Source organism: Maylandia zebra, linkage group LG16, assembly GCF_041146795.1.
Source record: "Maylandia zebra isolate NMK-2024a linkage group LG16, Mzebra_GT3a, whole genome shotgun sequence".
NCBI lineage: Eukaryota > Metazoa > Chordata > Actinopteri > Cichliformes > Cichlidae > Maylandia > Maylandia zebra.
Genome location: NC_135182.1, coordinates 6,754,622 through 6,782,079, shown reverse-complemented (window position 1 = coordinate 6,782,079; position 27,458 = coordinate 6,754,622). Strand labels below are relative to the sequence as shown.

At 41.4% G+C, this 27,458-nt stretch overlaps 1 protein-coding gene across 3 annotated transcripts in view; it reads left to right on the top strand.

Annotated features, from left to right (window-relative positions):
* The window catches only part of man1a2 (mannosidase, alpha, class 1A, member 2), a 142,621-nt gene that overhangs the window by 101,132 nt on the left and 14,031 nt on the right, over positions 1-27,458 (top strand). For all 3 annotated transcript variants that reach the window (XM_004571991.3, XM_004571993.6, XM_004571992.6), the window contains exons 7-12: positions 6,179-6,273; positions 12,841-12,964; positions 13,198-13,291; positions 24,234-24,349; positions 24,972-25,191; positions 26,542-26,714. In XM_004571991.3, the coding sequence (XP_004572048.1) occupies positions 6,179-6,273; positions 12,841-12,964; positions 13,198-13,291; positions 24,234-24,349; positions 24,972-25,191; positions 26,542-26,714 (822 nt within the window). The remainder of the gene's footprint in view (positions 1-6,178; positions 6,274-12,840; positions 12,965-13,197; positions 13,292-24,233; positions 24,350-24,971; positions 25,192-26,541; positions 26,715-27,458) is intronic.

Sequence of the window (27,458 nt, the reverse complement as noted above, 5' to 3'; positions counted from 1 at the left end):
ACTATAAAATATTAATGTGTGTAGAAGAGGCATAGAATAGCAAAGTTGCCCTTAATAGTCTTTATTGTTGTGGAAGGTAAAAGTCACATTTACAGTGTGCAACGTCTCTGAAGAAAGCTTTCAAACACACAGAACAAACATGGTTCAGTTGTACAGTTTCTCACTCCCCTCTAAGTACTTAAGTTGCTACTTGTACTGTGAGACAATCTTAAATCTGCACACATTTATAAGTGTTGCTCAGCTGGGTCTCAGTTTATTTTGTCAGCCGTCCTCCTTTACTTTGTAGTGTGTGTGTTTGGTTTGAGATAATTCAGCCTGTTTGATAAAAATCCCACCAGTACTGGTTGGACAGCATCTGCCCTCAGATGAGATGTGATAGTCTTGTCCTGGGTGTGGTCCCGTCTATACCAGCCTACTTTTTCATCATTCTTTTCCTCTCTGCCTCTTTCATCCCTTCTCAGCCTTCTGAGTAAATTTTCTTCATTTCCTTTCATGCAATTCATATCTTGTTCATATGCAGGCCTATTTTGCATCGGCTTGACGGCGTCATTCCCACTCTCCCTCCCCTTGTCTCTATTTGTTTCATGTTTAACTCCACAGTTTGACCTCCAAGTCTTCTGTACAGTGTCTCCCTGGCTGCTTAAGTATTCTGCAAACACCAGCATGTGTTATTGCTCCCTCTTACTTTGTGAGACAGCAGGAATTTTCCATAGATCTGGTCTCTCTATAAAACTGTTCAGCCCTGACAGATTGTGTTGATGAATCAGCCTCCGTCTGCCCTGTGCTGAACCACTTCTCTCAGTGGCACTGCTGTCTACTAGTTATATAAAGGCCTCTTTGGGCATTTGTCCCACAACTGTCCTCCATGAGTGAAATACACATTGCAAAACTGGAAATTGAAATTTTTTACAGGCCTGGCATTCTTGAACCATTTTCTTTTTACTGGCAACATGTTTGCCATTCACACTTCACTAAAGTGCTGCAGTGAGATCAGATTTGAGTCGGTCCATATCAGCTCACCCAGACCTCCCAGTTTCTGTTGATTATTGTGGAAACTTCTGTTAAGTTCATAGGATTTCTTTGGTGCAAATACTCCATGAACTTCATTGATTTATTAATTAATTTATTGACTCTGTGATGATATTTTTTCCACCTCCTATAAGCACACATGTTCAATAATCATGTTTTTTTGATTAACTGTTTTAACTTTGCACGATTTTATATTCTGAATGTTGTATAATTGGCTTACTGTGCTCAGATCAGCCAATAAATACGTAGCAGTTCAATTTGAATGGACCAGTAGGTGGAAGCTCTACACCTGGAAGACAAGAGAAAAAGAACAGCAGCAGTGCCACTTATCATGGCATGTAACAGTGAATGATAGTTTTCGTATAAGACTGTAACCATGCAGATGCTATTAACAACCCTCCACAATGTACAATATGAGGTTAAAAAAAAAAAGAAGAACAAAGCACAACAGTTCATTTTTGTTATACAGCATTTTTAATGTAGCTTACCATAAGTAGTGGGCATATCAACTGAAAATATAATATTGTATTAAGTCCTTACATTTACTGTATCTTTTCAACTCGGACCATAAGCTCTACAATATTGTCCACTTTGTTTGTTTTCTTCTATATTAATTTAACCTGTGTCTCCTGACTCTTCAAACGTGTCTTCCTTACACGCAGCCAAGATTTCGGCCATAGACTCTATAAGACATGGATGTAGGTAGCATGATCACTCACTGGTTTCTCAAGGCTCCGTTTGAAGCCTGGAGATGAGCGTTTCCACAGTTGCCATCTTGGTTGCAAAAAGCAGACATGATCAGTGTCGCCTCAAGAATTATTTCTTTTCTTTTTTTTCCTCTTTATTTATAAAGTTTTGCACATGTAATTTGACATATCAGGCCCAATGCAGAAAGTACCAACGGATATAAAGACATATATCAAAACAAATTATGCCTTTAAAATTCGGATGATAACAAGAAAAAAGAAAAAAGGAAGAAAAAACAACAACCCACGCACAGAAAACAACAAAAAACAAACAAAAAACAAAAAACAAAAAATTATTTAAAAAATCAACTCCCTCCCAAAACCATAACAAAAGGGAACCCTGTGGTACAAAAGTTCAGTCTGTTGTAAGTGTTTTCAACGAATTAAAGTAAATGATAAAAGGCTGCCACATCTGTGAGAACTTATTAACATTTCCTCTGAGTCTAAATTTTATTTTCTCCATTTTTAAAAAGAACATAACATCTTCCAGCCAAAGTGATCGGGCTGGAGGGTGAGAAGCTTTCCAAGACAGCAAAATGCGACGCCGTGCCAGCAGTGAAGTGAAAGCGATAATATCCAGTTGCTTACGACTAAGGTTCAGGGTGGCGTCCTCAGAAACACCAAAAATGGCAACTAGTGGACATGGTTTGAGAGTAACGCTCAAAACATGAGAGAGCACTTCAGAGTAAAAAGTCCAGTATAATTGAAGTGACGGGCAGGCAAAAAACATATGAGTTAAATCACAGGGGGAGGTGTTGCATCTGTTGCACAGGTCAGGAATGCTGGGGTATATTTTAGATAATCTAGATGTTGAGAAGTGTAATCTGTATACCGTCCTAAACTGAATAAGGGAGAGTCTTGCACATGAGGCTGAAGAATGAATTCTGTCAATTACTTTGTCCCAGTAACCTTCAACAAACTGAAGACCCAGTTCCTGTTCCCAACTCGAGGCAATTTTCTTGGTTGAGTAATTGCCCGATGCCGTAATTAAAGTATATATTTGTGATATTAGAGCCTTACTGTGAGGCTTCAACTGGAATAAGTCTTCCCACCAAGGCTTGAGAGGCTGATTTGGAAACTCTGGCAAGATAGAAGATGCACAGTGTCTTATTTGAAAGTAGCGGAACAAATGATACGAGGGCAAATCATACAAAGAACAAAGGTCACTAAAGCTGAGAAAAATGTTATCTTTGAAGAAGTCATAAAAACATTTGATACCTTTTCTTGCCCATATACGGAAGGAGGAGTCCACCAGGGACGGGGGGAAGAGGTGGTTTTTGCAGATTGGGGTCAGAGCAGAAGCAGAGACAGAATTGACGTGACGCCGGAATTGATACCATATTTTTAGAGAGCCAATTAGAACAGGGGTTGTCTGTGAATCGTAACAGGGAAACGGGAAGGGATGAAAATAATAGTGCTGGGAGTGAGGAAGAGAAACATGATTGAGCCTCAAGGCAACACCAAGACGCCTGAGGATCAGGCAGCCAATAGGTATACTTCTGAATGTTGGCTGCCCAATAATAAAACATCAAGTTGGGCAGAGCAAGACCCCCACTGAGCTTACCCTGTTGTAGTGAGGACATACTAATCCTGGGGGTCTTATTTGCCCATATAAATGATGAAATCATTTGATTCACAGATTTGAAAAAGGACTTAGGTAGAAACAATGGGATACACTGAAAAAGATAGAGGAATTTAGGTAGGATATTCATTTTTATAATATTAATCCTGCCAAGAAGTGATACAGGAAGATTTGCCCACCTTTGAAAAGCCAACCTTACATAGGTCAGCAAAGGGTTAAGATTTGCTGTTCGCAAAGCTTTAAATGAACTGGTAATATGCACTCCTAGATATCTAAAACCTGAAGAAGCTAAATGGAAATTAAAATCTGTCTGTCTAAGCTCTTTTACAACTGGGTTTATAGGAAAACATTCACTTTTTTGTATATTAATCTTATACCCAGAGAAAGAGCCAAAACTCAGAAGTATTTTCATTATAGAGGAAATACTTGAATTGTTGGATTTGTAACATATAGTAATAAGTCATCTGCATACAGAGCAACCCTATATTCCGTACCACCACGAATAACCCCTTGAAACAGAGGCGACGTTCTGAGAGTCACAGAGAGAGGCTCTATTGCTAAAGTGAAAAGTAAAGGTGAGAGTGGGCAACCTTGACGTGTACCACGTGATAGAGTAAAATACTCAGAATTCACATCATTAGTACAAACAGATGCCAGTGGCGTAGTATATAAAAGATGAATCCAAGATATAAAACTGTCACCAAAACCAAATTTCCTCAAGACTGCAAAAAGATACCCCCATTCCACTCGATCGAATGCTTTTTCAGCATCCAGTGAGATCACCACCTCAGGGACAGTGCTATGATTTTTGGAGTATATTATATTAAGAAGGGACCGTATATTAAATAAGGAATGTCTTCCTTTAATAAAGCCTGTCTGTTCGTCTGATATAATAGAAGGGAGAACTCTTTCCAAACGGGTTGCTAGCAGTTTGGATAAGATTTTAAAGTCTACATTAAGAAGGCTTATTGGTCGATAGGAGCCACAACAGGTAGGATCCTTTCCTTCTTTATGCAGTAATGAGACTGAAGCCTGTCTTAGTGTCTGAGGGAGAGAATTATTTAAGACTGATTTCTTAGGGGTTCCCATATGGGGGGGCACTAAAATATTGGGGTGGCACGCCAAAAACAGAATTTCGCGTTTTATTATGCAGTTGTCAGATATAGGTTTCTTAAAAAATATGGAAAAGAGAGAGACAAAGGAATTATAAGCCTAGTTAATTTCCTGCTATTAAAGTAGATATCACTGAAAATGGGTAGATATGAAAACCAAATAAGATTTTGAAGCAGTAATAAGTAACAAGTTCATGTTTTAACTCATTGTAGGGTGTCTTCTTCTCTTGTGTTAATGTTTATTAGAGTTATTACCAACCACTGGGGGTTGGTAATAACTGTTATTGACATGTGGTGGTTTTCAGATAGAATGCAGGTTTTTAGGCACTTATGCATTGGCTTAATTTTTTCAACCCAGAAGCTACATCCATGTTTAATGTTGCCTTACAAAAATGGCTGTTGGAAAAATTTTTTAAAAGTAGCTTAAAAATCAGGCAGGACACGAGATTGAACTTGTGTGCATAAAGCCGTGCACACCAAAACATGTCTGTCTTCCTAGTGTCAGTTATATGTGGACATACAACATGATGTAAAACTATTGCAAGGCAGATTAAATTTATTATGACTCTTATAATAAAATATATAAAGAGGCTACATTTGGCTCCTCCCTGCCACAGGAGGTCACCTCAGTGGGTTGCATGTTTGATTTAGCAGAGTTTTACACTGAATACCCTTACTGACGCAACCCCCAAAGAGGATTTGTAATTGTACTATTTTAATTGCATAAAAGAGAAAATTAGAGTAAAAAATAAATCGCTTTCACTCTTTACTTTGACTATTGAAAGGCCATAACATCGGCATTCACTGGCATTCCTGCAACACTACACCACTTTCCCCCCCACACTCCCACCACAACCACCCACCCGTTCTGCAGGTGTGCTTCTGTTCTCACAGCTGGATCTGTGTCCTTTAGATGACCATATTAAGAATATCCTATCTCACTGACATCAAACAGAAACAAAAGCAAAATAAAGGTCCTGTGCAATTTAGAATGGAAACAAAAGCCATCTTCTTTCTGTTCTATTCAAATATGATGTAAAATGTGTAAGATAGTTTATTAGAATGTCAACTGACCGCAGATGAAAGTAAACGCCTGCTGCTGGAAAAAGGTCTTTTCAGTAGATGTTGTCGTCTCAGTCGCTGCTGAGCTGACTCACAACATCCACAGTGGCATTTTCAGCTTTCAGCATTTACTGGTATTCAGTTAGTTCAGCAGTAGAATAACCTTAGTTTCCTTTTATCTCTTTGATTGGCAAGCTGAGAAAAGAACAAGCGCTGCAGCAAGGGCTTCTGAGCCTTCATCTGTCAAACTAGCAGCAGAACTTGTGTAATCTCCAAACGAACACATGTCCATTTCTCTGCATCAGTCTGTAGAAATTAGACGCCAGTCATGATAATAGAAATCTAGACTGTGTCCTATGCCCTGCAAGGTTTTCTCCCTAGAGATATCGGTATTTCTCTCAAACTGCAGCACAGTTTGAAGGGAGGTTTTGCATATATTAAGATTTCTGTATTCTCCAAAAATCTGCTCAGCTCTGTGGCCGTCATTTAGCACTCATGTCTCTCCCAGTATCCAACATTCTGCATTTGTTTGGTCGTTGGCAGTTGTTTTATGCTTGTGTTTGTCAGGTTTTTGAGTCGAACATTTAGCCGGGCAAATGAATGAAGTGTATATGTTTAACGTGAACCCTTTCTCTCACACTCTCTAGGTTTTCAAACTGAAGGCAGTCCAGCTAGCTGAGAAGCTGCTTCCTGCCTTCAACACCCCCACTGGTATCCCCTGGGCCATGGTCAACCTTAAGAGGTTAGTGACACTACCACTAAAAACCATCCCATCATCTGTTAGGTTCTCTTAAATGCTGAAATGAGTATGAAATAAATTCCACACGGTCAGAAATGCCAGTTTTCTTTTGAGACTACACAAGATTTAACAGATTTCACCAGAATACTAATGAAGAGTTTACAGATATAAGTTTGCTTTACTTAACTACAGTTGTGGTTGGAAGTTTACATCCACTCATCACGAGCACGAATGTCATGGTCACGTGTTTTATTGATTACTTTGAAGTGTTCTTTTTCTAGGGCAGCATACATCTCTAATGAATTTAAAAAACAAGAATAAAGCACATACATTTGAGTTCGTTTTGGATTATCTCTAATTGATACATGTAACCTCACTAATATCTGGTTAAAAACCACTCTGGAAGTTGAATCTTGACCAGATAGCCATCAACAAGTTTGTGGCATAATTCTGTCTGGATATTTGACACTCTTCTTGGCAGAATGGGTGGAGTTCAATGGTTGGTGTCTTGGCACTGACCCGTCATTTAAGCGTAGTCCAAACATTTTCAATATGGTTGAGTTTGGGGCTTTAGAAACACCACTCCAGAAGCTTGATGGAGTAATTTGTAAACAACTACAGACACTGAGCATCAGTTCAAACAACTAAGTACGTGTTACTTAGATGTGTCACCACTTTGTCTGAAAGAAGAGCCAGACTTTCACCCTCAGATCAGAGGAAATTAGTTAAGATGTTCAAGGAACAACCTAGAAGCTATGAAGACTCAAGCCTGTCATGACCTTGAACACCAACGTCAAAGTTCAGAGGGAAGCCAGTTTGTCACCTTCAGCTGAGAGGGTGTTCTGATAGGACAATAATCCCAAACAAGCATTAGCACGCACTGGTTCTGGAATGGATAAAGCAGGCTAATAATAAACTTCTCGCCTTCCCTATTGAGCACCCGATTGAACACTTAAAATCCAGGGAAACCATTTAATTTAATCTTATGTTTTATTGATATATTTTTCTCTTTGTAAGGTGACCTTGGGTTTTAGAAAGGTGCCCTCAAATAAAATGTATTATTATAATAATTATTATTATTAATTTAAACCTTGATAAATTGATAAATAACTCTCAATTACATTACATTTTTGATTCCTGAAAGTAGCCACCCTTTGCTTTGACAGCGCTGCAAACCCTTGGCCTTCTCTCAGTGAGCTTCATGATGTAGCCACCTGAAATGGTTTATACATAATGGTTATACACTAGACTTTTTAGTCTCCCTGTCTCTCGGTTTAGGTCAGCTTTGCTGTGATTTACAGTTCCTTGCAGACAGAAGGTTTGACCAGCAGGTAGACAGTGCACACAGCCAGAGCTGTGTGTCTATGTTAACTGTATTAGCAATATCCCCTGTGAGCGATATCATACAGATGTAAGAGTAGAAAAATTACCATCTGACACTGAGTATTTAGTGCAGTGTTTTATCAGAATCAGAATCAGAAAGGGTTTTATTGCCAAATGTTGAGCAGGTTTACAACATTAGGAAATTGCTACGGTCCTTCAGTGCAAACATACTGTCATAAATTACGCTAAAATAGACATGAAAATAAAAATAAGAATAAGAATTAAAAGTGCTAAGTAGATAGATATATACATGAGTGCAGGTGGTGATCAGTGCCGAACATGGAATGCTGCAGTGAACACAGCGTAGGGTCATGTGTTAGTGGTGGGAACAGTCATACGGTTATTGTTCATGTGTCCAACAGCAGAGGGGAAGGAACCGTTCTTATGGCGAGAGGTTCTGGTGCGAATGGACCGGAGCCTCCTGCCTGAGGGGAGCAGGTCAAACAGACTGTGTCCAGGGTGAGAAGGGTCAGCTGAGATCCGAGCTGCACGCCCCAGTGTCCTGGAGGTGTCCTGGAGGTGTACAGGTCCTGCAGAGATGGGAGTCTGCAGCCAATCACCTTCTCAGCAGAGCGCACAACACGCTGCAGTCTCTGTGTGTCCCTGATAGTGGCTCCAGCGTACCACACGGTGATGGAGGAGGTGAGGATGGACTCGATGATTGCAGTGTAGAATTGCATCATCATCCGTGTTGGCAGGTTGAATTTCTTCAGCTGCCTCAGGAAGTACATCCTCTGCTGGGCTTTCTTAATGACGGAGGTGATGGTGGGCTCCCACTTCAGGTCCTGGGTGATGGTGGTACCCAGGAAGCGGAATGAGTCCACAGAGGTGATGGGGGTGTCAGTCAGGATGATGGGGGGAGTGGGGCTGTGTGCTTCCTGAAGTCCACAATAATCTCCACTGTCTTCTGGGCATTCAGCACCAGGTTGTTGTGGCTGCACCAGGACACCAGACGTTCAAGGCAGAGCTGAAGTCCACAAACAGGATCCTGGCGTAGGTTCCTGGGGAGTCCAGATGCTGCAGGATGAAGTGTAGAGCCATGTTGATGGCGTCATCTACAGACCTGTTGGTTCTGTATGCAAACTGCAGGGGGTCCAGGAGGGGGGCCGTGAGGGTCTTGAGATAGGAGAGAACCAGGCGCTCAAATGACTTCATGACCACAGATGTCAGAGCCACAGGTCTGTAGTCATTTAGTCCAGTGATCCTAGGTTTCTTGGGGACAGGGATTATGGCATTGCTGCATTTGGGAAGTGTCGATGTTCTTGTGGGCTTGAAATGATCATGGAATCAGGAGAGCAATGAAGAGAATGAGAACAGATTATCACTAAGTGAAGAAAAGATGAAAAGCATAATGGATCTTGTTTAATGAGAACAAATTGAATGGAGTAGAAGAAAATGGAATAAAGGGAATGAAGCAGGCAGCTTCATGAATATGAAGAGTTGTGGTGGGAGGAGGTGGTGTGAAATCCTCCTTTGTGTGGGGTGAGGAGGGGGGTGTTGTAGGTGAAGTGTTTGAAGGTGGTGATGACTCTATGGAGGGGGGAGAGGTGGGGGAAGGAGTGTCCAAAGTGTCTCTATTGTTGGGGCCGTTGGAGGTGTGAAGGCTGCCTGATGGCTCGTCAAAACGGCAGTAAAAGTCGTTAAGGGTGTTGGCCAAGAGCAAGTCGTCAGTGGAGTGGGGGGTTTTAGGCTTGTAGTTGGTGATATTCCTAAAACCTTTCCACACAGAGGCCGAGTCATTCTCTGAGATCTGCTGCTGCATCTTCTCAGAGTGCTGATGTTTAGCAACGTCCACTTCTTTAGTGAACCTGTACTTGGCCTCTCTGTAGCAGTCCCTGTCTCCGCTTCTGAACGCCTTTCTCTTTTCCAGCCACAGCTTTTTGAGTTTAGGAGTAAACCAGGGTTTGTCATTGTTATAACTCACCCTGGTGCGTGATGGCACAATGCTGTCCTCACAGAAGTGGATATAGGAGGTGACAGTGTCCGTAAACTCGTCCAAGCTGTTAGAAGCAGCCTTCATTGTGTCCCAGTCTGTAGACTCCAAACACGTGCGAAGCTCCTCCACAGCCTCGTTGCTCCACAGTTTTTTGGTCCTCACGACAGGTTTGGAGAGCTTCAGCCTCTGTCTGTACGCGGGGATCAGGTGGATCATGACGTGGTCAGAAAGTCCGAGTGAAGCGCGGGGCACCGCGCGATAGGCCCCGCTGATCGTGCTGTAACAGTGGTCTAAGGTCCTCTCCTCTCTGGTCGGGCATTTAATATACTGCTTGTATTTGGGAAGCTCATGGCTCAGATTGGCTTTGTTAAAGTCCCCAAGAGCAATGATGAGAGAGTCCGGGAATGTCCGCTCCATGTGCAGTATCTGCTCCGCGAGTGCGCACTGAGCTGCCTGCACATCCGGATCTGGCGGGATGTAAACAGCGGCCAGGATGAATGAAGCAAACTCCCGCGGAGAATAAAACGGTTTGCAGTGAATGAAAAGGTATTCCAGAGAGGAAGAGCAGTGCTGAGCAATCACTGTTACATCTGTGCACCAGCCACTATTAATGTAGAAGCAGACACCTCCACCTTTGGTCTTACCACAGAGAGAGAGGCCTGCCGGTCCGCGCGCAGCAGATGGAAGCCCTCCAGCTTGAGCGCGCAGTCCGGGATGTCCTCACTGAGCCACGACTCCGTAAAACATAAGACACAGGAGGAGGCAAAGTCTCTGTTCATGCTTCTCATCAGGGCCAGCTCGTCTATCTTATTCCTGAGTGAGCGTACGTTGGAAAGGAAGATCCCAGGAAGAGCAGTTCGCAGTCCGCGTCTCCTCAGACGCATGAGTGCGCCGGCTCGCTTACCTCTCTTTCGGCGTCTCACTTTCCTGATCACAGTCTGCAGTAAATCTGCCGCAGATGCGACAAATATTGGAAGTAAATCCACAGGTGTTGTAGTCCTGTAGTTAAGAAGCTCTTCTCTGGTGTAAGAATATCCAGAGGAGTGCCCAGACACAGAAGTTATGCACAAAAACAAAACAGAAGTAACGCACTGAAGCACCAGGGCATCCATACGCGGCGCCATCTTGCTTACCAACATACACATTTTTAAGGTGCTGTTGAATCCACTGAAAGAGTTAATAAAAGGTAGAAACACATTCACAGTTTTTCTGCTTGGACCTCACAAGTAAAATCATTGCTTTTAATGTATTTAAAAGTTGGCTTTGACTTTTCTTTTTAGGTCTTCCAAACTCAGAATGTGTGTGTGTGTGTGTGTGTGTGTGTGTGTGTGTGTGTGTGTGTGTGTGTGTGTGTGTGTGTGTGTGTGTGTGTGTGTGTGTGTATCTCAATAAAGCCAAGCCCAAGTGTTGAGGGAATTTTTTGGAAGTTGTGCAAATTAGTTTTATAAAAAGCTGCAAAAAAATCCAGAACCAGTGTTAAATTCAACTTTTAGAAACATGTAGCCATCCTGTTTGTAATGCAGGTTCTAACAGTGCTCTGCTTGCCTGATGTATAATCTTACTCTAACATTCATCTCTTTCTGTTCTTGTTAGTGTTTTCTATTCTCGTTTTCTTTCCTCCTCCCTTTCATTTCACCCATGCACAGAATGAGAAACTTTGTGCAGTTTTATGCCTCATGTGTACGCTCTCTCCTGTCCTAGCCTGCCCTCTCTATTATTAGTTTACATTTTCTTATTCAGCATGAAACAATGAAATCAAATTACATCATTGCTGGTCGCTACATATTCAGTTATTATGTGTGTGTGTATGTGTACGTGTACACAGATCACCATCCATAGCTACACAGTCACACGCACCACAAATACCCTTGGGAACAACTGTACACAGAGGAATTTAAACCAGAAAAAACAATAAGTGACAAACCTGTTTATATAAGGTGCTTTACACACAAACACACAAGTCACAGCCTATTAATGTTGCATCCTGTCATGTAAAGCTGAAGATGATGTTTGACTGGCTGCAACTCTTACTTCAGAGCATATGAACAGCCTGAAGCTCTGCTGTGTTTCTCTAGACCAAAAGATATTTAAATTGATTATATACCATATTAGCACATTTATATGGTTGTTATGAAGATGAAAAATTTAAAACATGCCATTAAAAAAGTTTATTTCTTTTGCATTCCTGTTAAATTTTTATTAGGTTCCTATTAAACTTGACACAGGTCCTTAAAAAAGTCTGAAATACACCTGCATTTAAAAGACTTAAAATAGTATCAAACTTTCTTAAAGTTAGTTTGCATGGTTTCTAATTTTAAGTAAAAGTGCAACATGACTGATTAACACTTTAGTTTAACAGTGACAAAAGTAATGTAACCTTGTAGCTTTTAAAAAGGTTGCAACATAATAAAATTGAAAATGAAAATGTTTTTTCTGGCATGTTGTATCTTTAAACCCTTCTTTACTTCAGTGTAACCGCATCAGTACCGGTAATTTCCATGAACCATGTGCTCTTCCTGTCTTATGGAGTGCAGCTAGCGAGAGCTCCAAGGATGAGCGGAGTCATTTGCTAACGTTTATTGCAGCTGCTGGTATTATGCATGCCTTCACAGTGTGGTTGTGCTTGACTGTGTTTTTGCCTCAAGTAGTAAAATAAGTTGTTTTCACCTTTAGAAGAAACTGTTTTCTTACGTATTATGTTGGAGATAGTTTAAGTAGCTTCCTTTTTAAATACTAAATCCTTAACAGAGGCTGAAATGTGGCTCTTGCTCTCACATGTTCCTGGGAGTTTCGTCTTGTGTGCACAGCGTGGAATTAAAATGTGTGGCATTTATCTGTGATATCACAACATGATACTTTTATATCATGTTTAATTTAATCTGGTGTTGCCATTGATGATATGATGTGGTGCAGTCCTGGTCATGACAAATGTGTTTGTCTTTTTTTCGCATTGTTAAAGGCAACAGTAGGGAAATGGTTAGCATATGTCTTGGTTATACAAATTCCTTGATAGATCCAAGATAAGAAACATTAGAGGAAACCATGATGATGATAAGAATGAAGGCCTGGCTAGCCTTGTTGGGCTCTGATAATGTGAATAAGGCAGGTATCTGAAAATCCTTGCCCTAAAAACTGACACGTAAATCCTTATTCAAACTGTCCATCCATCATTGGTTTAAGTTGAAACCTAACCCTTTGCCACCATGACCAAGTGTCATTTCTTTGTTCTTGTTTGTTCTTGTTTTCTTCAGTGGGGTCGGCCGTAACTGGGGTTGGGCGTCAGCAGGCAGTAGCATCCTGGCTGAGTTTGGGACCCTCCACATGGAGTTTGTTCACCTCACCTACCTGACAGGAAACCCAGCCTACTATCAGAAGGTAATAGTATGAATGTACACTATATGTCCTAATTTTCATGCTGGCGTGCTGATTTGTTATTTAACTGCGGATAACGGTCTAGAAAATGCCAACAGTTTTTTGAGAAAAAAAATATAGCCTTTTATCTTAAATAAGAGAAACCACATTCAAAATAGAAGTGCTGAAATATTTAGATTAAAAAGGAGAACATTTCCTGTTTGGATTAAAACCGATCCGACTGGTGTTCCTCTCAGGTGATGCACATCCGAAAGCTACTAGCCAAAATGGACCGACCCAACGGGCTCTACCCAAACTACCTGAACCCCCGGACGGGCCGCTGGGGCCAGCGTAAGTACATGTATTTGTGTTGACATTATCGCATAGCTCCAGGGCTCTCATTAAAGCATTGTAGTTGTTAGCATTAATTTATGACTTTTTTGATGTTTTACTTTTTCATGATTAGACATTAGCTTAAATCCTGCATTTGCTGAACTGTTCATACATTTCAGTGTTCCATTTGTTGGGGTGAAATGGCTTTTCCAGTGTTGTAATGAAGCATTTCTTTTAAGCATTAAATATGATTTAATGCTCGAGTTCCTGCATTGCTGCATTTGGGAAGTGTCGATGTTCTTGTGAGCTTGAAATGATCATGGAATCAGGAGAGCAATGCAGAGAATGAGAACAGATTATCACTAAGTGAAGAAAAGATGAAAAGCATAATGGATCTTGTTTAATGAGAACAAATTGAATGGAGTAGAAGAAAATGGAATAAGGGGAATGTAGTATTCCCAGTATATCGATTACACTCGGCAGTCAGCCAGCGGAAATGAAGAACTCTTGAAGTAAAGTTAGGCATGCAGTGGCAAACTATTCTTTCTCTGAAAGCAGTCATTTCTTTAATTATATCTCTGCTGAAAAAATGATCTGCAGAGACAGCAAGCATTAGTCAGGGGTACATCAAGTTTTGAATTATACATTGGAAAACACAAATAATAATAGAAAGAATGATTGCTGTTGTATTGAGGCAAAGTCAATGCTAACTCAAATGTGGGTTTGGACACAAAGTGCGTCACTGGACCGTTTTCTGTTGCTTTTTTCCTTTATATAAGCAAGCAGTAAGGAGAAGTGTCTTTTAGCTGGACAGAAGGCCAACAGAGTGTTGTAGTAAATGAAACTGGTTAAAACACACACACACACACACACACACACACACACACACACACACACACTCTTTTTCATATCCTAGTGAGGACATCTCATTGACATAACGCTTTCCCTAGCCGCTTACCCTGGCCATCAAAAATGAATGCCTAATCCTAATCCTCAGCCTAAACCCAACTTTAACCCTGACACTAAAACAACATTTGGTCCCCACAAGTATAGTAGTGTGCAAATTTTCTGCCCTCACAAAGATGTCTAAACATATACACACCCACACACACACAGAGCCCTGAATGTATGCTCGTTGACCCCTAACAGTACTTAAGAGTATTTCAGTTTATTGTCCAATCTTTCATAGGGGCTACTAAATATTTCTCTTTGTTTATTTATCTGTTCATTCATTTTTTAAGCATGTCTTTCACATCAGAGACTTAGATGCTAGTTGACTGATATGTGGTTATATATGGGTCTGGTGTTTGTTATCTAGGAATTCCAACAGAATATTAAAGCATTGTGGTTTTTAAAATATACCCTTTCAGTGTGCACACTTTTTTTATGGAGCACCATAGTTTTTGCCTGAAGATCAGATATGACAATCTGCTTGGGGTTTGCTCTTTAGTTCAGTGAGAGGAAATGAAAAGATGAAATCTGTTTCAAATTGAATATATAGTGTTTGAGGTTTTTTTGTCCTAGGTATAGTTGCCATGGTAAGAGAGTGCCATATTCAGCCTGTTCAGTTTTACAGCACCCAAAGTAAGATGGAGAAACTGGGGAAAAAAGAGAAACAGATGAGGTGATGGTGCCACTCTTAAGTCTCCATTTTATTAGTTTTACTTGACAAAACAAATGAAGAGCACTCAGGGACAGATAGATAAATGGAGAGGCTCATTAATGGATGGATAGGTGGCTTGGCAGTCAGACTGATGCACTTGTAAGTGCACAGACTATGAGCCAAAAGCAGGGAGAAATAAATGGTTTGAAGATGGAGGGTGGGCAGATTGATTGATGGATGAATGAATGCATTAACAGATGGATAGTCAACTGGCAAGCTGGAGGACTAGGCAGGTGATGATGGATGTTTTATGTTTGCTTATGTGCATGCATGAGTCAGGAAATGAGCCTTTCTTTACCTTCCTGCGAAATAAAATGTTTAAAATAACAACTTTTTCTGCGCATGTGTATTTCTGTGCCTTCAGTGTAGATCAGTCTGCATATATGAGCAGAGTTTGTTTCCTGCTCACACTTGCATGCTGCTCCTTGAGTGTCTGCATCGTGATTTTTATGGCCAGGCCACATTAATTTGCTGCTATTTGACCTTGTTGCCTTAGCAGTGTTATTGATTATAGGGAGTTATGTGAGAGCAGTGTAATTAATATGAAACTTCAGGTAGATCAAAGTAGTTTTGAGCAGCAACATCCTTAAATGGTGATTTTTTTTTGTTTGTTGCAAAGTAATAATAATAATAGTAATAATGATGATGATGAAACATTTTGTTTATAGACACTTTTAAGACCGTCAAGGTCACCTTACAGTAGTACAAACAGCAGCAACAATACAATATAATAGAATATAGGAAAATAAAATTTAAAAAGAAGCGAGTGATTTCACTGTATTTTCACTTCAGTCATCATTTTCCATGAAGCTATAAAATGTTGCTGTCCAGTCATCTATAGCAGGAATTTGAAACCTTTTGGGACTGAGGAGCACTTGCAGGAAAGAAAACTTTCCAATGACCTCCTCATAATCCTAACAGGGATTTAGCTGGCTGCGGCTTAGTGTCACTTCACAATGTAACTGAAATATTTTCATGTCTCACCTGATATCTAGCTGGCTAATAAGCCACGCTATGTAACAGCAGGCTCAGCGAACCGTGAGGGGAAGTGAGCAAAGTCGTTATAACATGATATAATGTGTTACCGTCATACCAGGGTTTCTATTGGCCCAGACAATGTGTAGGAGGGACTGATAGACAAACTAAGCATATTTTATTGGTCTTAGCATTTTTCTAATTGTATCAATGCTAATCCAATTTCCCCTCATGGGACAATTAAGTATTGAATTAATTAAATGCACTTTAAAATGCACAGTTCAGTTTTATGATTTATAGCATATTATTGGCGAGGCTTAGCTATGGCTCAGAGATTGATAAACACTAACTGTAGATAAATAAGTGGTTATCAACAGTGGAATATTTGTGGGTACCTGTAAGGAAATGTAGAGCCACCAGTCTCAGCTCAATCATCCAATAAAAGCCTCTCTCACACACAAACTCTTAAACATGATCGATCTTTAATGATCACTGTTACAATAAAATTACTGTCACTTTCAAACTTTGGAAGCAAACACTTATTGTTTATTAAATGTGTATTTATTGATAGGTACAACAAAGGCAAAATTTGCCTCTAGTTAATTAAGTTAAACTGATTATTAAACAACTCCTTGGTGGCAGAGCCCCTGGTGTTGATGAGGTCCGCCCCGAGTTCCTGAAGGCTCTGGACGTTGTAGGGCTGTCCTGGTTGACACGCCTCTGCAATGTTGCGTGGAGATCAGGGGCAGTACCCGTGGACTGGCAGACCGGGGTGGTAGTCCCCATCTTTAAGAAGGGGGATCGGAGGGTGTGTTCCAACTACAGGGGGATCACACTCCTCAGCCTCCCTGGGAAAAGTCTATGCCAGGGTGCTGGAAAGGAGAGTTCGTCCACTAGTCGAACCTCGGATACAGGAGGAACAATGCGGTTTTCGTCCTGGTCGCGGAACACTGGACCAGCTCTTTATCCTCTCGAGGATACTTGAGGGTGCATGGGAGTTTGCCCAACCAGTCTACATGTGTTTTGTGGACTTGGAGAAGGCATTCGACCGTGTCCCTCGGGGTGTCCTGTGGGAGGTGTTGCGGGAGTATGGGGTGTCTGGCCCATTGCTACGGGCCATTCGATCCCTATACAACCGTTGCAGGAGCTTGGTTAAAAGTAGATGCAGGTTCGCATTGCCGGCAATAAGTCGGACTCGTTCCCGGTGGGTGATGGGCTCCGCCAGGGCTGCCCTTTGTCTCCGGTTCTGTTCATAATTTTTATGGACAGGATTTCTAGGCACAGCCAAGTGGCGGAGGGCTTTCGCTTTGGTGGCCTCAGAATCTCATCTCTGATTTTTGCGGATGATGTGGTTCTGTTGGCTTCATCGGGTGAGGGCCTCCAGCTCGCACTGGAACGGTTCGCAGCCGAGTGTGAAGCAGCGGGAATGAGGATCAGCACCTCCAAATCTGAGGCCATGGTTCTCAGCCGGAAAAGGGTGGAGTGCCCACTCCGGGTCGGGGATGAGTTCCTGCCCCAAGTGGAGGAGTTCAAGTATCTCGGGGTCTTGTTCTCGAGTGATGGGAGAAGGGAGCCGGAGATCGACAGACGGATTGGGGCTGCGGCTGCAGTAATGCGGACGCTGCACCGGTCCGTCGTGGTGAAGAGGGAGCTGAGTGTAAAAGCGAAGCTCTCAATTTACCGGTCGATCTACGTCCCTACCCTCACCTATGGCCACGAGCTGTGGGCAGTGACCGAAAGAACGAGATCGCGGATACAAGCGGCAGAAATGAGCTTCCTCCGAAGGGTGGCTGGCCTCTCCCTTAGAGATAGGGTGAGAAGTTCGGCCATCCAGGAGGGGCTCAGAGTAGAGCAGCTGCTGCTCCACATCGAAAGGAGCCAGCTGAGGTGGTTCGGGCATCTGATAAGGATGCCCCCTGGGCGCCTCCTGGGTGAGGTGTTCCAGGCATGTCCCGGGGCAGACCCAGGACACGCTGGAGAGATTATATCTCTCGGCTTGCCTGGGAACGCCTTGGTATTCCCCCGGATAAGCTGGAGGAGGTGGCTGGGGAGAGGGAGGTCTGGGCCTCTTTGCTTAGGCTGCTGCCCCCGCGACCCGGCCTCGGATAAAGCGGATGAGGATGGATGGATGGATGGATGATTATTATCCAGTCTTCTGTTTTGGAGTGAGTGTGTAACTCTTTTCTTTACAGCAGTGGGTTTTTTTTTTTTTAAACCTATTGAATTATGTTTAAGGTTAAATTAAAGTAAATTGCCATAAAGTTAAATATGGTTGTTCTTTGTGTAATTTAGAAGACCTGTAAGATAAACAGAACACGGTGACAGAAAATGTCAAATCGAGACGAGATACATTTGTTTAAATTCATTACGAGGATGAGCTTTTCAGAACAGAGAGGCAGTGAGGCTGTCTCTCTCTCTCTCTCTTTAGTACCGTATCAGCAAACAAACCTAACAGAGACCATGAGTTAAAATCTGTACAGCTGCAGGGTTTTCTTACCGTATTATCTTCTGTGACAAGTAGACAACCACTATTTGGAGGCTCTGTTATCTTCCTAAAAAGCTTAATTGGTTTGTACTTATTTCAGGGTGAAACTAACTGTAACAGACAGGATGAAAAACACCTTTCTTTTCTGTGATGGGGGTTTATTTGCAATAACTCTGTGTTTGAATTATGAATACTGCCAATGTTGGCATTGGATGAGACCGTTTGAAGATTGGAAGCGTGTGTTGACAGCATGTGCAGCGTTGCCCCGTGTATGTTAATGTGTAGGTGTGTAGACAGTAGTTAAGCCAAACTAATGAGGAATGAGTCTGAGCTCCCCTTTCTTAATGAGATCCAGCTGTGACTGACAGTGTTATTACCACACACTGTTCTGTCTTAGCGTAACACAGTGCTACCTATCTACACACAGCACCCACTCCCTCTTTGGAACCTCGCAGTGACTCTTCTTTGCTCCTGTGTATACAGTCCTTGTCTTTCATCTCTAGATGTTCATGTATCAGAGTTAAATATAGCCCAGACAGAATAGTGTTTTACATAGGTTCAGTATCTACAGGCTGTACACACTGCTACAGGTAAAAGTTTATTATTCAGTCCTTACTCTTTTCTCCCAAAGGATGGAGTGTAGGCAAGAAACAACCTGAAGATTAAGAGAACTGCCTTTACACCTATAACTTGACACCTAGAACTAGAACCTAGAACCTTTACACCTAGAACTTTGTCGCATGGAGTCACACAAACCACCTGCAACTCAACACCTCAAAGACTAAGGAACTGGTTGTGGACTTCGGGAGGTCTAGAGCAGGTCCACTGCCGGTTCAGATAGAGGGGGAGGAGGTGGAGGTGGTCAACAAGTACAAGTACCTCGGGCTGTGGGTGGACAATAAACTGGACTGGTCATGCAACACAGAGCACCTGTATAAAAAAGCCCAAAGCCGACTGTACTTCCTCAGGAGGCTGAGGTCTTTTAACATCTGCAGGAAGCTCCTGAGGATGTTTTACCAGTCGGTGGTTGCTGGAGTACTTTTCTATGCTGTGGTGTGCTGGGGGAGCAGCACAGCAAAGAAGGACTCATCCAGGCTGGAGAAACTGATCAGGAGGGCTAGCTCTGTGGTCGGCATGAAGCTGGACACTCTGGTGACAGTGGCAGAGAAAAGGACATTAAAGAAACTGATGGACATTATGGACAATGCCAGGCATCCTCTGCACACGGCCATAAACAATCAGAAGAGTCTGTTCAGTGACAGGTTGCTTCTCCCAAAGACAAGAACTAACAGACTTAAAAACTCCTTTGTCCCACACGCCATCAGACTGTTTAACTCCTCTCTGGAGGGGAGAGGGAGGGGAAACAGGAGGACAAAGGAGGGGGGAACAACTAAGCTGTAGTGCCTCTTCACCTCACTGTGCAATACCTTTTGTGCAATACTTTTGTAAATAGTCAACGGTGCAATAGACTCAATACTTGAAATGTGCAATTCACTTGTATTTTTATTTTTATTCCTATTTATTCTATTTATCCCCTTCGTATATTTTATTTATATTGTCTCTGTATTTATATATATGTGTGTGTGTATAACTCTGTAACTTCTGTCGTTGCTGTGCTTTTTTGGAAATCGAATTTCCCAGAGGAACCCACCCGAGGGATTAATAAAGTTCTATCTTATCTTATCTTATCTTATAAAGATTTTTTTTTACCAACAGTATCGGTGTCTTTCTGCAGCTTGATAAAAGTTTTAAAACTCTTTTATTACTTATTTTGGCTGGCATTTTGCCAGACTACTCTTTATTCGGAGCTCTTTATAAATTGTTTTTTAAAAAGTTATTATTTATGCAGTGTACAGCAGCTTGGATAAAGCAGCTATGTTGACTGCTTCTGCACTTGTTGCCAGTTTTTTTGCAACTTTTCTGGCTCGTGTACAAGACAATAACGTTCCCGTTCTCAATGATGTCATCTTGAATTGACATAGAGTCACTGAAAGAAGCCCAATTATGTTTTGTAATTTTTTTTTCCTTTCTCCTCCTTTCAATAGGACTAAATGTTGAGTGAAAACATTTTATTCTTTGCCCAAATGGTTATTCATTGAATCTTTTAGGAAAACTGCCACCTCGATTTTGACTAATATATTCTTTATTTGATCGAAATAGTCTAGTCTATGAACAGGTTACCTCTTGCAAGAGTAGTTATATTGTATCAGCTTAATGTCTCTGTTACGTGAAAAGGTTTACACACAATATAATGCTGGAAAACCTGTTTGGGATCATCCAGTTGTGTGGCTCCAGCTCCATTGTTTCTGATGCTGTCACTACTGCTTAAAGAACTTGGAGCTGAGTGTATATCATGTAAACTGTGGTGCCGAGTCCAACAGTGTTCTAATGGAACTTTGCCGACTAGTTTGTGAACTGCATTTCTTTGAAGTCCATAACGTGGCCACAATTTATCCATCATTTTCGGTATAACTCGACCATATTTTATATACAGTTTATGTACAATTACAGAGAATTCCAGGGTGTACTGTGGTGTAATTTAAATCTGGCTCACAATTATAGACACAACCTGACATAACAAATCGATATACTTTATTTCACCTTCTTAAAAATACAGAGGAGTCTCTCACGATGCTGAATGGGGGGTGTACCTCTGTGCTGCTTTGCAGGAGTAGCACGTGGAGTGGGTCAAAAACTCGCTCCGGTGGGAAGTTTGTGGTAAATCTGTAACACAGGTGTCCTATGGTGAGCTAAGGAGGACAGAACCCTCTGGGGAGGAGAAGGGTAAACACTTGCTTGGTCTTGATTTTCAGACTGTGAGAGGTTTCTTCCTGTTAAAAGGGAGTTTTTCCTTCCCACTCTCGCCAAGTGCTTGCTCAAAGAGGGGGCTATTTGATTGTTGGGGTTTTCTGTATTATTGTAGGGTCTGCCTGACAATATAAACCACCTTGAGGGGACTGTTATGATTTGGCGCTCCATAATTTAAAAAAAATTAATTGAATTAAATTGAAATGGTAAAGAAGACATTAAAGGATGCTAAATTAAAGAGTGCACTAACAGCCTGCACGATAAGTGAGCACTCTGTGTTCAATAAAGTCATGAAAAGTACAACAGTTTCCAGACAACAGTGTGTAATTGTGAAATAAATAATGATCAGTCACTCTGTATGAGAAATTAGTACAGAAATCCTGGTGATCCTAAAGAGTTCCCACTTTTCATTTTGCTGTATATGCAAAGACAGTTGTTCGTTTTTAAAAACTGCAATAACAATATGTCAATCTCTGCTGGTTCGGGTCCTTCACATAAAATCATTATACTGTCTCTTTTGATAAGATGCAAAGATGTTGTGTTTTCCAGGCAGCCTGTGTCCTTGACCTCTGCTTTGAAACAGAACGTGTGTGAAGCTTTGTGAAGGCGTCTTTTTACACATGCGTCTTTGTCTGTGTGTTTGAAGCTGCCACCTCAGCAGACCCTGCCTTTGATTGGCAGGTGCTCTCTGCATGACCCAGATGCTTTGATTGACAGAAAATAATGGAGACAGGAGCTTAGGGAGTATATGTGGGTGGATGCTAAGTTAAAACTGTGAGAGGTGACAGTAAAACAGAGTATGAGTAAAGAGTTGTAATAAAGCTACCAAAACAGAAAAAGACTGTTAGAGCTTGGCATGTTTTCATTTGTACATGGCTTTTCCAAGAAAATTAATTTCATAATAAATGTTATTTTTGTTTTTTTTCCCTTGAAAGTAGATAAGTAGATGGTAATTTATTTGATACCATACCTCAGGGTCAGGGTCAAGGTCAAGTTTTCTGAAAATATAAAGTTATGGATTAACTTGCTTAATCTCTCCCCAGAGCTGCTTGATTCAGCTGATTGTTGTGTTTGTAGCATGTCAAATATGTGTTACCAACAAGGAAATGGAAATGCATCTGGTGAAGAAACTATGCAACATCACCAAAACCTGCAATCTGCAAATATTTAATAACGAATGATATATCAGTCGGGTTCTAATTACAGCAGATGAAAAGGTTTGGCTCATCATTCAACAAACTTCCGAACAGCTCAGCTCTTTATTTAGAGTCTTAAAAACAAAAAAAGTGTAAGAAAAACAATAGTTGCTCCTAGGACAGTGAGACCGATGTTTTCATGAAGATATCACATGTCAATTATCTCAAACGCACACACAGTGAGTTAAATGGATTGACCTTGGCACACACTGTATGTTTCTGGGTGGTAGTGCCCAGTTTTGTTTGGGTTTTTTTTTTCCAGACAGCCTAACCCTCCAAATATCAAAGTAATTCAAATAGTCACAAAATTAAAAAAGTGGAAAACGTGACAATTAGACAATAATTATTTAGTGATTAATAATTAACAGTGAAATAGCAGTTAATTGAGAAGTCCTATATTTGCAGAATCTGGCAATTTCCATCATTTGTCCACATAGTTTGTTAAAGCTATCAGTAGTTTAGGATTAATCAATAACCACATTTTTTAAAAATGGGGTCTTTGCATTAAAAAAGAAAAGAGAGGACTTGTTTCAGCCATCTCAAATGCCTCTTTTCTAAGCAAAATACCACAAATACATCGATCGTTTACTTTATCTGAGGTTCATTTTCCTAAAGGTCAGACATGCTGTTTGTTATGCCCCCAAACAAGAACGCTAGAACATAAAGTGGACTTGCTTGTAATGTGAGTCCACTTTGTTTCCCCTGGCTCCAGTCTCCATTTTGCACCCTGTCATGTACGTTAGAGTGCCCAGACTCTTTGGGGGATCAGAGTAGTTGTCATCTAATCCTCCAAATGATCCTCCACGCTCTGACTACCTCACTGTGCTCATTTTTAAGTAGTTTCATAGACACAGGCTCTCAGCTGTTTGCTGTCATTTTTGTGTAAATACTGACTCAAGCACACACGTGTGAAATCCAGACAAAAACTCATGTGTCAGCCCACACTGGCCTCGGCAATGTCTTCAAGGTTGTTTGTGAGATTTGCGCACTCTTTGGGACTAAAGATGAATAATTCATTGCTTAGATTGCTTTTTCATCTTCCTTGTTCCCCGTCTTTTGTGCATCCCTCCATTTACCTGCGGGCATGTTAATCACATAAAGAAAAGATCTCCTTGATGATGAGACAAAAAGCATCTGCTCAAATATCAGCTATGATTACACAGAGCTGAAGGATGAAGAATATTCTAGTTTTTCCCCGAGTGAAGGCGGAGCTGAATAAACATTTCATCTGTGCAAAAGTGGTTGAGGCACCAATTCATTTGCAGTATTATCACTCACAAAACCAAATGTAAAAAAGGTCAGTATATATGGGATCATTTACAGTCATTCAAGCCCTGTGGGGTTTTTTTAAGTAATATTTTGTGGGTCAGTAAAATTGCCTTTGAAACTGACCAAAGTGCCATCAGAGTGGGCCCTGAGTGCTCTCAGGGCTTTATTTTCTTATTGCGATCCCAGACTGCCAGATTCTGGCATCCTATTTTCATTTTGTGGTGTCCTGCAAATTAGGGCAGACATGAAAGCTGTGTAAACTTTGACAAGGACGATTGGGGACACTGAAATGTGAGCGCACACATCAGGGAGAGGGTAAACAAAATGGGACGAGAGAGGATGCACACTGCTGATATATTGTGGATGTAGAGAAGAAAAATGCCCAAGGTTTTGATTAAAAAAAATGCTTTTGATGCCATATGCTACACTCTGCCAAGGACTTTGAGGCAAAGTCAAAAAATAAATAATTCACTTTGGCTTTCTCATTTGTTTGGCTCTTGCTGCTTTTCCTCTTTCGCTCACGCGGTGACACTTGGAGCTTTCTTTGTGTCTCTCTCTCTGCAGATCACACGTCTGTTGGAGGACTCGGGGACAGTTTTTATGAGTACCTGCTGAAGGCTTGGCTCATGTCAGACAAGACTGACACAGAGGCTCGCAAGACCTACGATGACGCCATCGAGGTACAGCGTAGTGACTTATGCTGCAAAGTTAAAATACAGATTGTTTTCTTTTATGAAGAATCGTATACTGCATGCAGATGAGTCAGAGCTGTAACTGGAAATGTCAGCAGTTATTCTTTTTTAATAACCACAGAGTCCCCGCTGACCAGCTTCAGTATCCACCTTTGCAAAGGGAAGACATTGCTTTGTTTTCAAGTAAACTAGGAGTGGATTTAGTAGAAAGCAGATGTTAATGAAGCTGTCTACTCATCATTAAGAGTGTCAGAGACTGAGCAGAGCAGATGCTGCGGAGCAAAGGGTGAAGGATGTGGCTGGATTTCAAATGTGACCGTCACTGCTGCTTTAGTTTTCTTCTGTTTGACCCTCCACACCCTCAAGCAGTTGCCCTCAGTGTCAATGCCCCATTCAAACGGTGTAACCTTTTTCTGTCCACATACCAGTATTAATATTGTAATTCCTGTTTCCCACCTTATCTTGTTAAACACACTCATACACAGGCATGTTGTTACTGAAAACAAGCTGCTATATTCTACTTTTCTGGGTCTTCATCTTCTCTGAAATGTTGACACTTCCCATTAGAGCCTTTGCTGTTTCCACAATTGCACGCTCTCTCTTCCTGTAGGCCATCGAGCGCCACCTCGTACGCAAATCCAACGGTGGCCTAACATTCATTGGCGAGTGGAAGAATGGCCACTTGGAGAGGAAGATGGGCCACCTGGCCTGCTTCGCCGGAGGCATGTTTGCACTGGGCGCCGATGGCTCACCTGACGACAAGGCCGGACACTATTTGCAGCTAGGAGCTGAGATCGCGCACACCTGCCACGAATCCTATGACAGGACAGGTGAGGAAGCAGTGTGCTGCATACACAAACACAATATACACAAGCATACATGCTAGAGAAAAGTGATCACTGTCACTGTCTTTTTTTTTTAATGACTTTCTAATATCCTAAACATTTAATGTTGGTGTGGATCAGATGCTGACAGGTAGTGTTAAATAGTCTTAACTATATACGTTAGGAAAATGTTGAATGGGTGTCGTTATCCTCTACAGTAGATGTCAGAGGACACAGTCAGTTTCCCTCTTAGCACAGCCTGGTAGTGCTAGCATCACTGTCACTTGTCTCAAAGCTCCAGTTCTCCTGTAAACTCAGGCTAGCAGCATTAGCATTCAGGTCACCCACTGGAGGCAGGACTATAGCTCGGAAAATCACCCACTCCTGCTAGCAGATTGACAATTTCCATTTGACTTGATCCAATCGTTATTTATGGTTTAAGCAACTAATTTACAAATTGTTTAAAATATTTTACATACGTTCTGTATTTTAAGATCCAGTTACTCAAATGTTTTATATACACTGATACATTTTACACATAAAAAAAAAAATCTTATCACCAGGCCCTGAGATTGCCCATGCAGTAAATCCATCTATAAAATCCTCCCAGTGACTCAACCAACAATTAATTCTGCTTGTCCTAATTGGAAACTATGCAGTTAGTAAAGTACCTGTTTTTCGGCTCTTTTATTATTATTAATGCTTTATTTATTGCCATTTCCTGCGAGCATAATAAATATACTATTTACTTGACAGAGAGGAGAGGAGGGATTACCATGGCAACAAATGAAGATGGAGAAAGAGACAAATAAAGAATAGAAAGGGAGAGAGTCAGAATTTGATAGCTGTGGTCAGGCTGTCTAAAGTTGGCCTGTTTCTTAATAAGCAGCCATTAAATGTGTGTGTCAACACATACGTATGCATGTCAGTGTGTTTAATCCGTTCAGGGACAGTCCTGTCACTGTTTTGTCAGCCTCTGTAATTTTCCACTCAGGCTGTTAATGCCTATCACACTTCATTGGCAGAAAGCAGTGGTTGTAAAAAGAAGAAAAGCCTGTAAAATCAGTGGGTTGGGATGCTTTTTATTGCTTACACACAGGCACTATTTCATATTAAGACAAGCACGGAGCAAAAGATAATCTTTATCTCCTCTCTGTTTTTTTCATCCATTAATTATTTGATCACTCTTTTCCTTCCTCTCTCTGTTCTATCACATCCTTGATTCATTCCACTATTTTCTGGCTTTTTCTTCTTGTCCCTTTTGCCTCTTTTTCTTCTTCCAATGTTACCTTTACTCCCTTCTCTTCTACCTCCTGGCCTTTCCTTTACATTTCACCTTTCTTTCTCTGTCTTAAGTGCTGAAGCTCGGCCCAGAGGCCTTCAAGTTCGACAGCGGCCTGGAGGCGGTGGCTGTTCGGCAGAATGAGAAGTACTACATCCTGCGGCCGGAGGTCATCGAGACCTACTGGTACATGTGGAGGTTCACCCATGACCCCAAGTACCGACAGTGGGGCTGGGAAGCAGTACAGGTAAAGAGATTAGACTTTGTATAAATATTAGTCTTGATTATCATTTTGATTAGATTTTAATACCTGCGGGCAGTTTTTAAAGACTTACTGGAGAGGATGTGGAACAAAATGTTTTTGCATTTTTAAATTGAGGCTTATCCTTGAAACAGGAATACAGTGAAAACGTGGAGTCCACATAGACACACAAACGTGCAAACAATTAGAAACGCTGTCCCTCAGGATTCATGCACGTGTTATTAATTTGAGAAGAGTCCTTTGTAGTGCATAGCGTGGTTCCTAATAAAAGACAACGGAAGACAAAATGAAACTCATTTTTTCTGTATCTGTTTGACTATACCAAAGATTTATGCAGCTTTCTCTTCCCGTTCTCATCTCAGGGGGACTAAATATTTTTGTTTTGTCAGCGTTTATTTTGCTCATGTCTCTGATAAGCACAAGGTGTCCTTTGGCACTGGTGCCTCGCAGCACTGTTCACAGCTCTGTTGGATGCAGACAATTAACAGCCAACTTTTGAAAATTGCTTTCAAAGTTGGACAAGTGGTTGAGTAACAGGTTTCCCAGCCAGAGGACAGCTTGTCTCGTTAACTGTCTTATTTGGAGCTGGAGCTGCTTTTCTTTTTCTTCTTTCTTCTTGTTTTTCATTTGCTCATTCATTACTGTCACCTTGTTTTTCTAGTTTAGTTCTCACTAATTTGGTGTCCTGGTCAGTAAGATTAGACTCTATTCTAGGCTTACTGATGACTC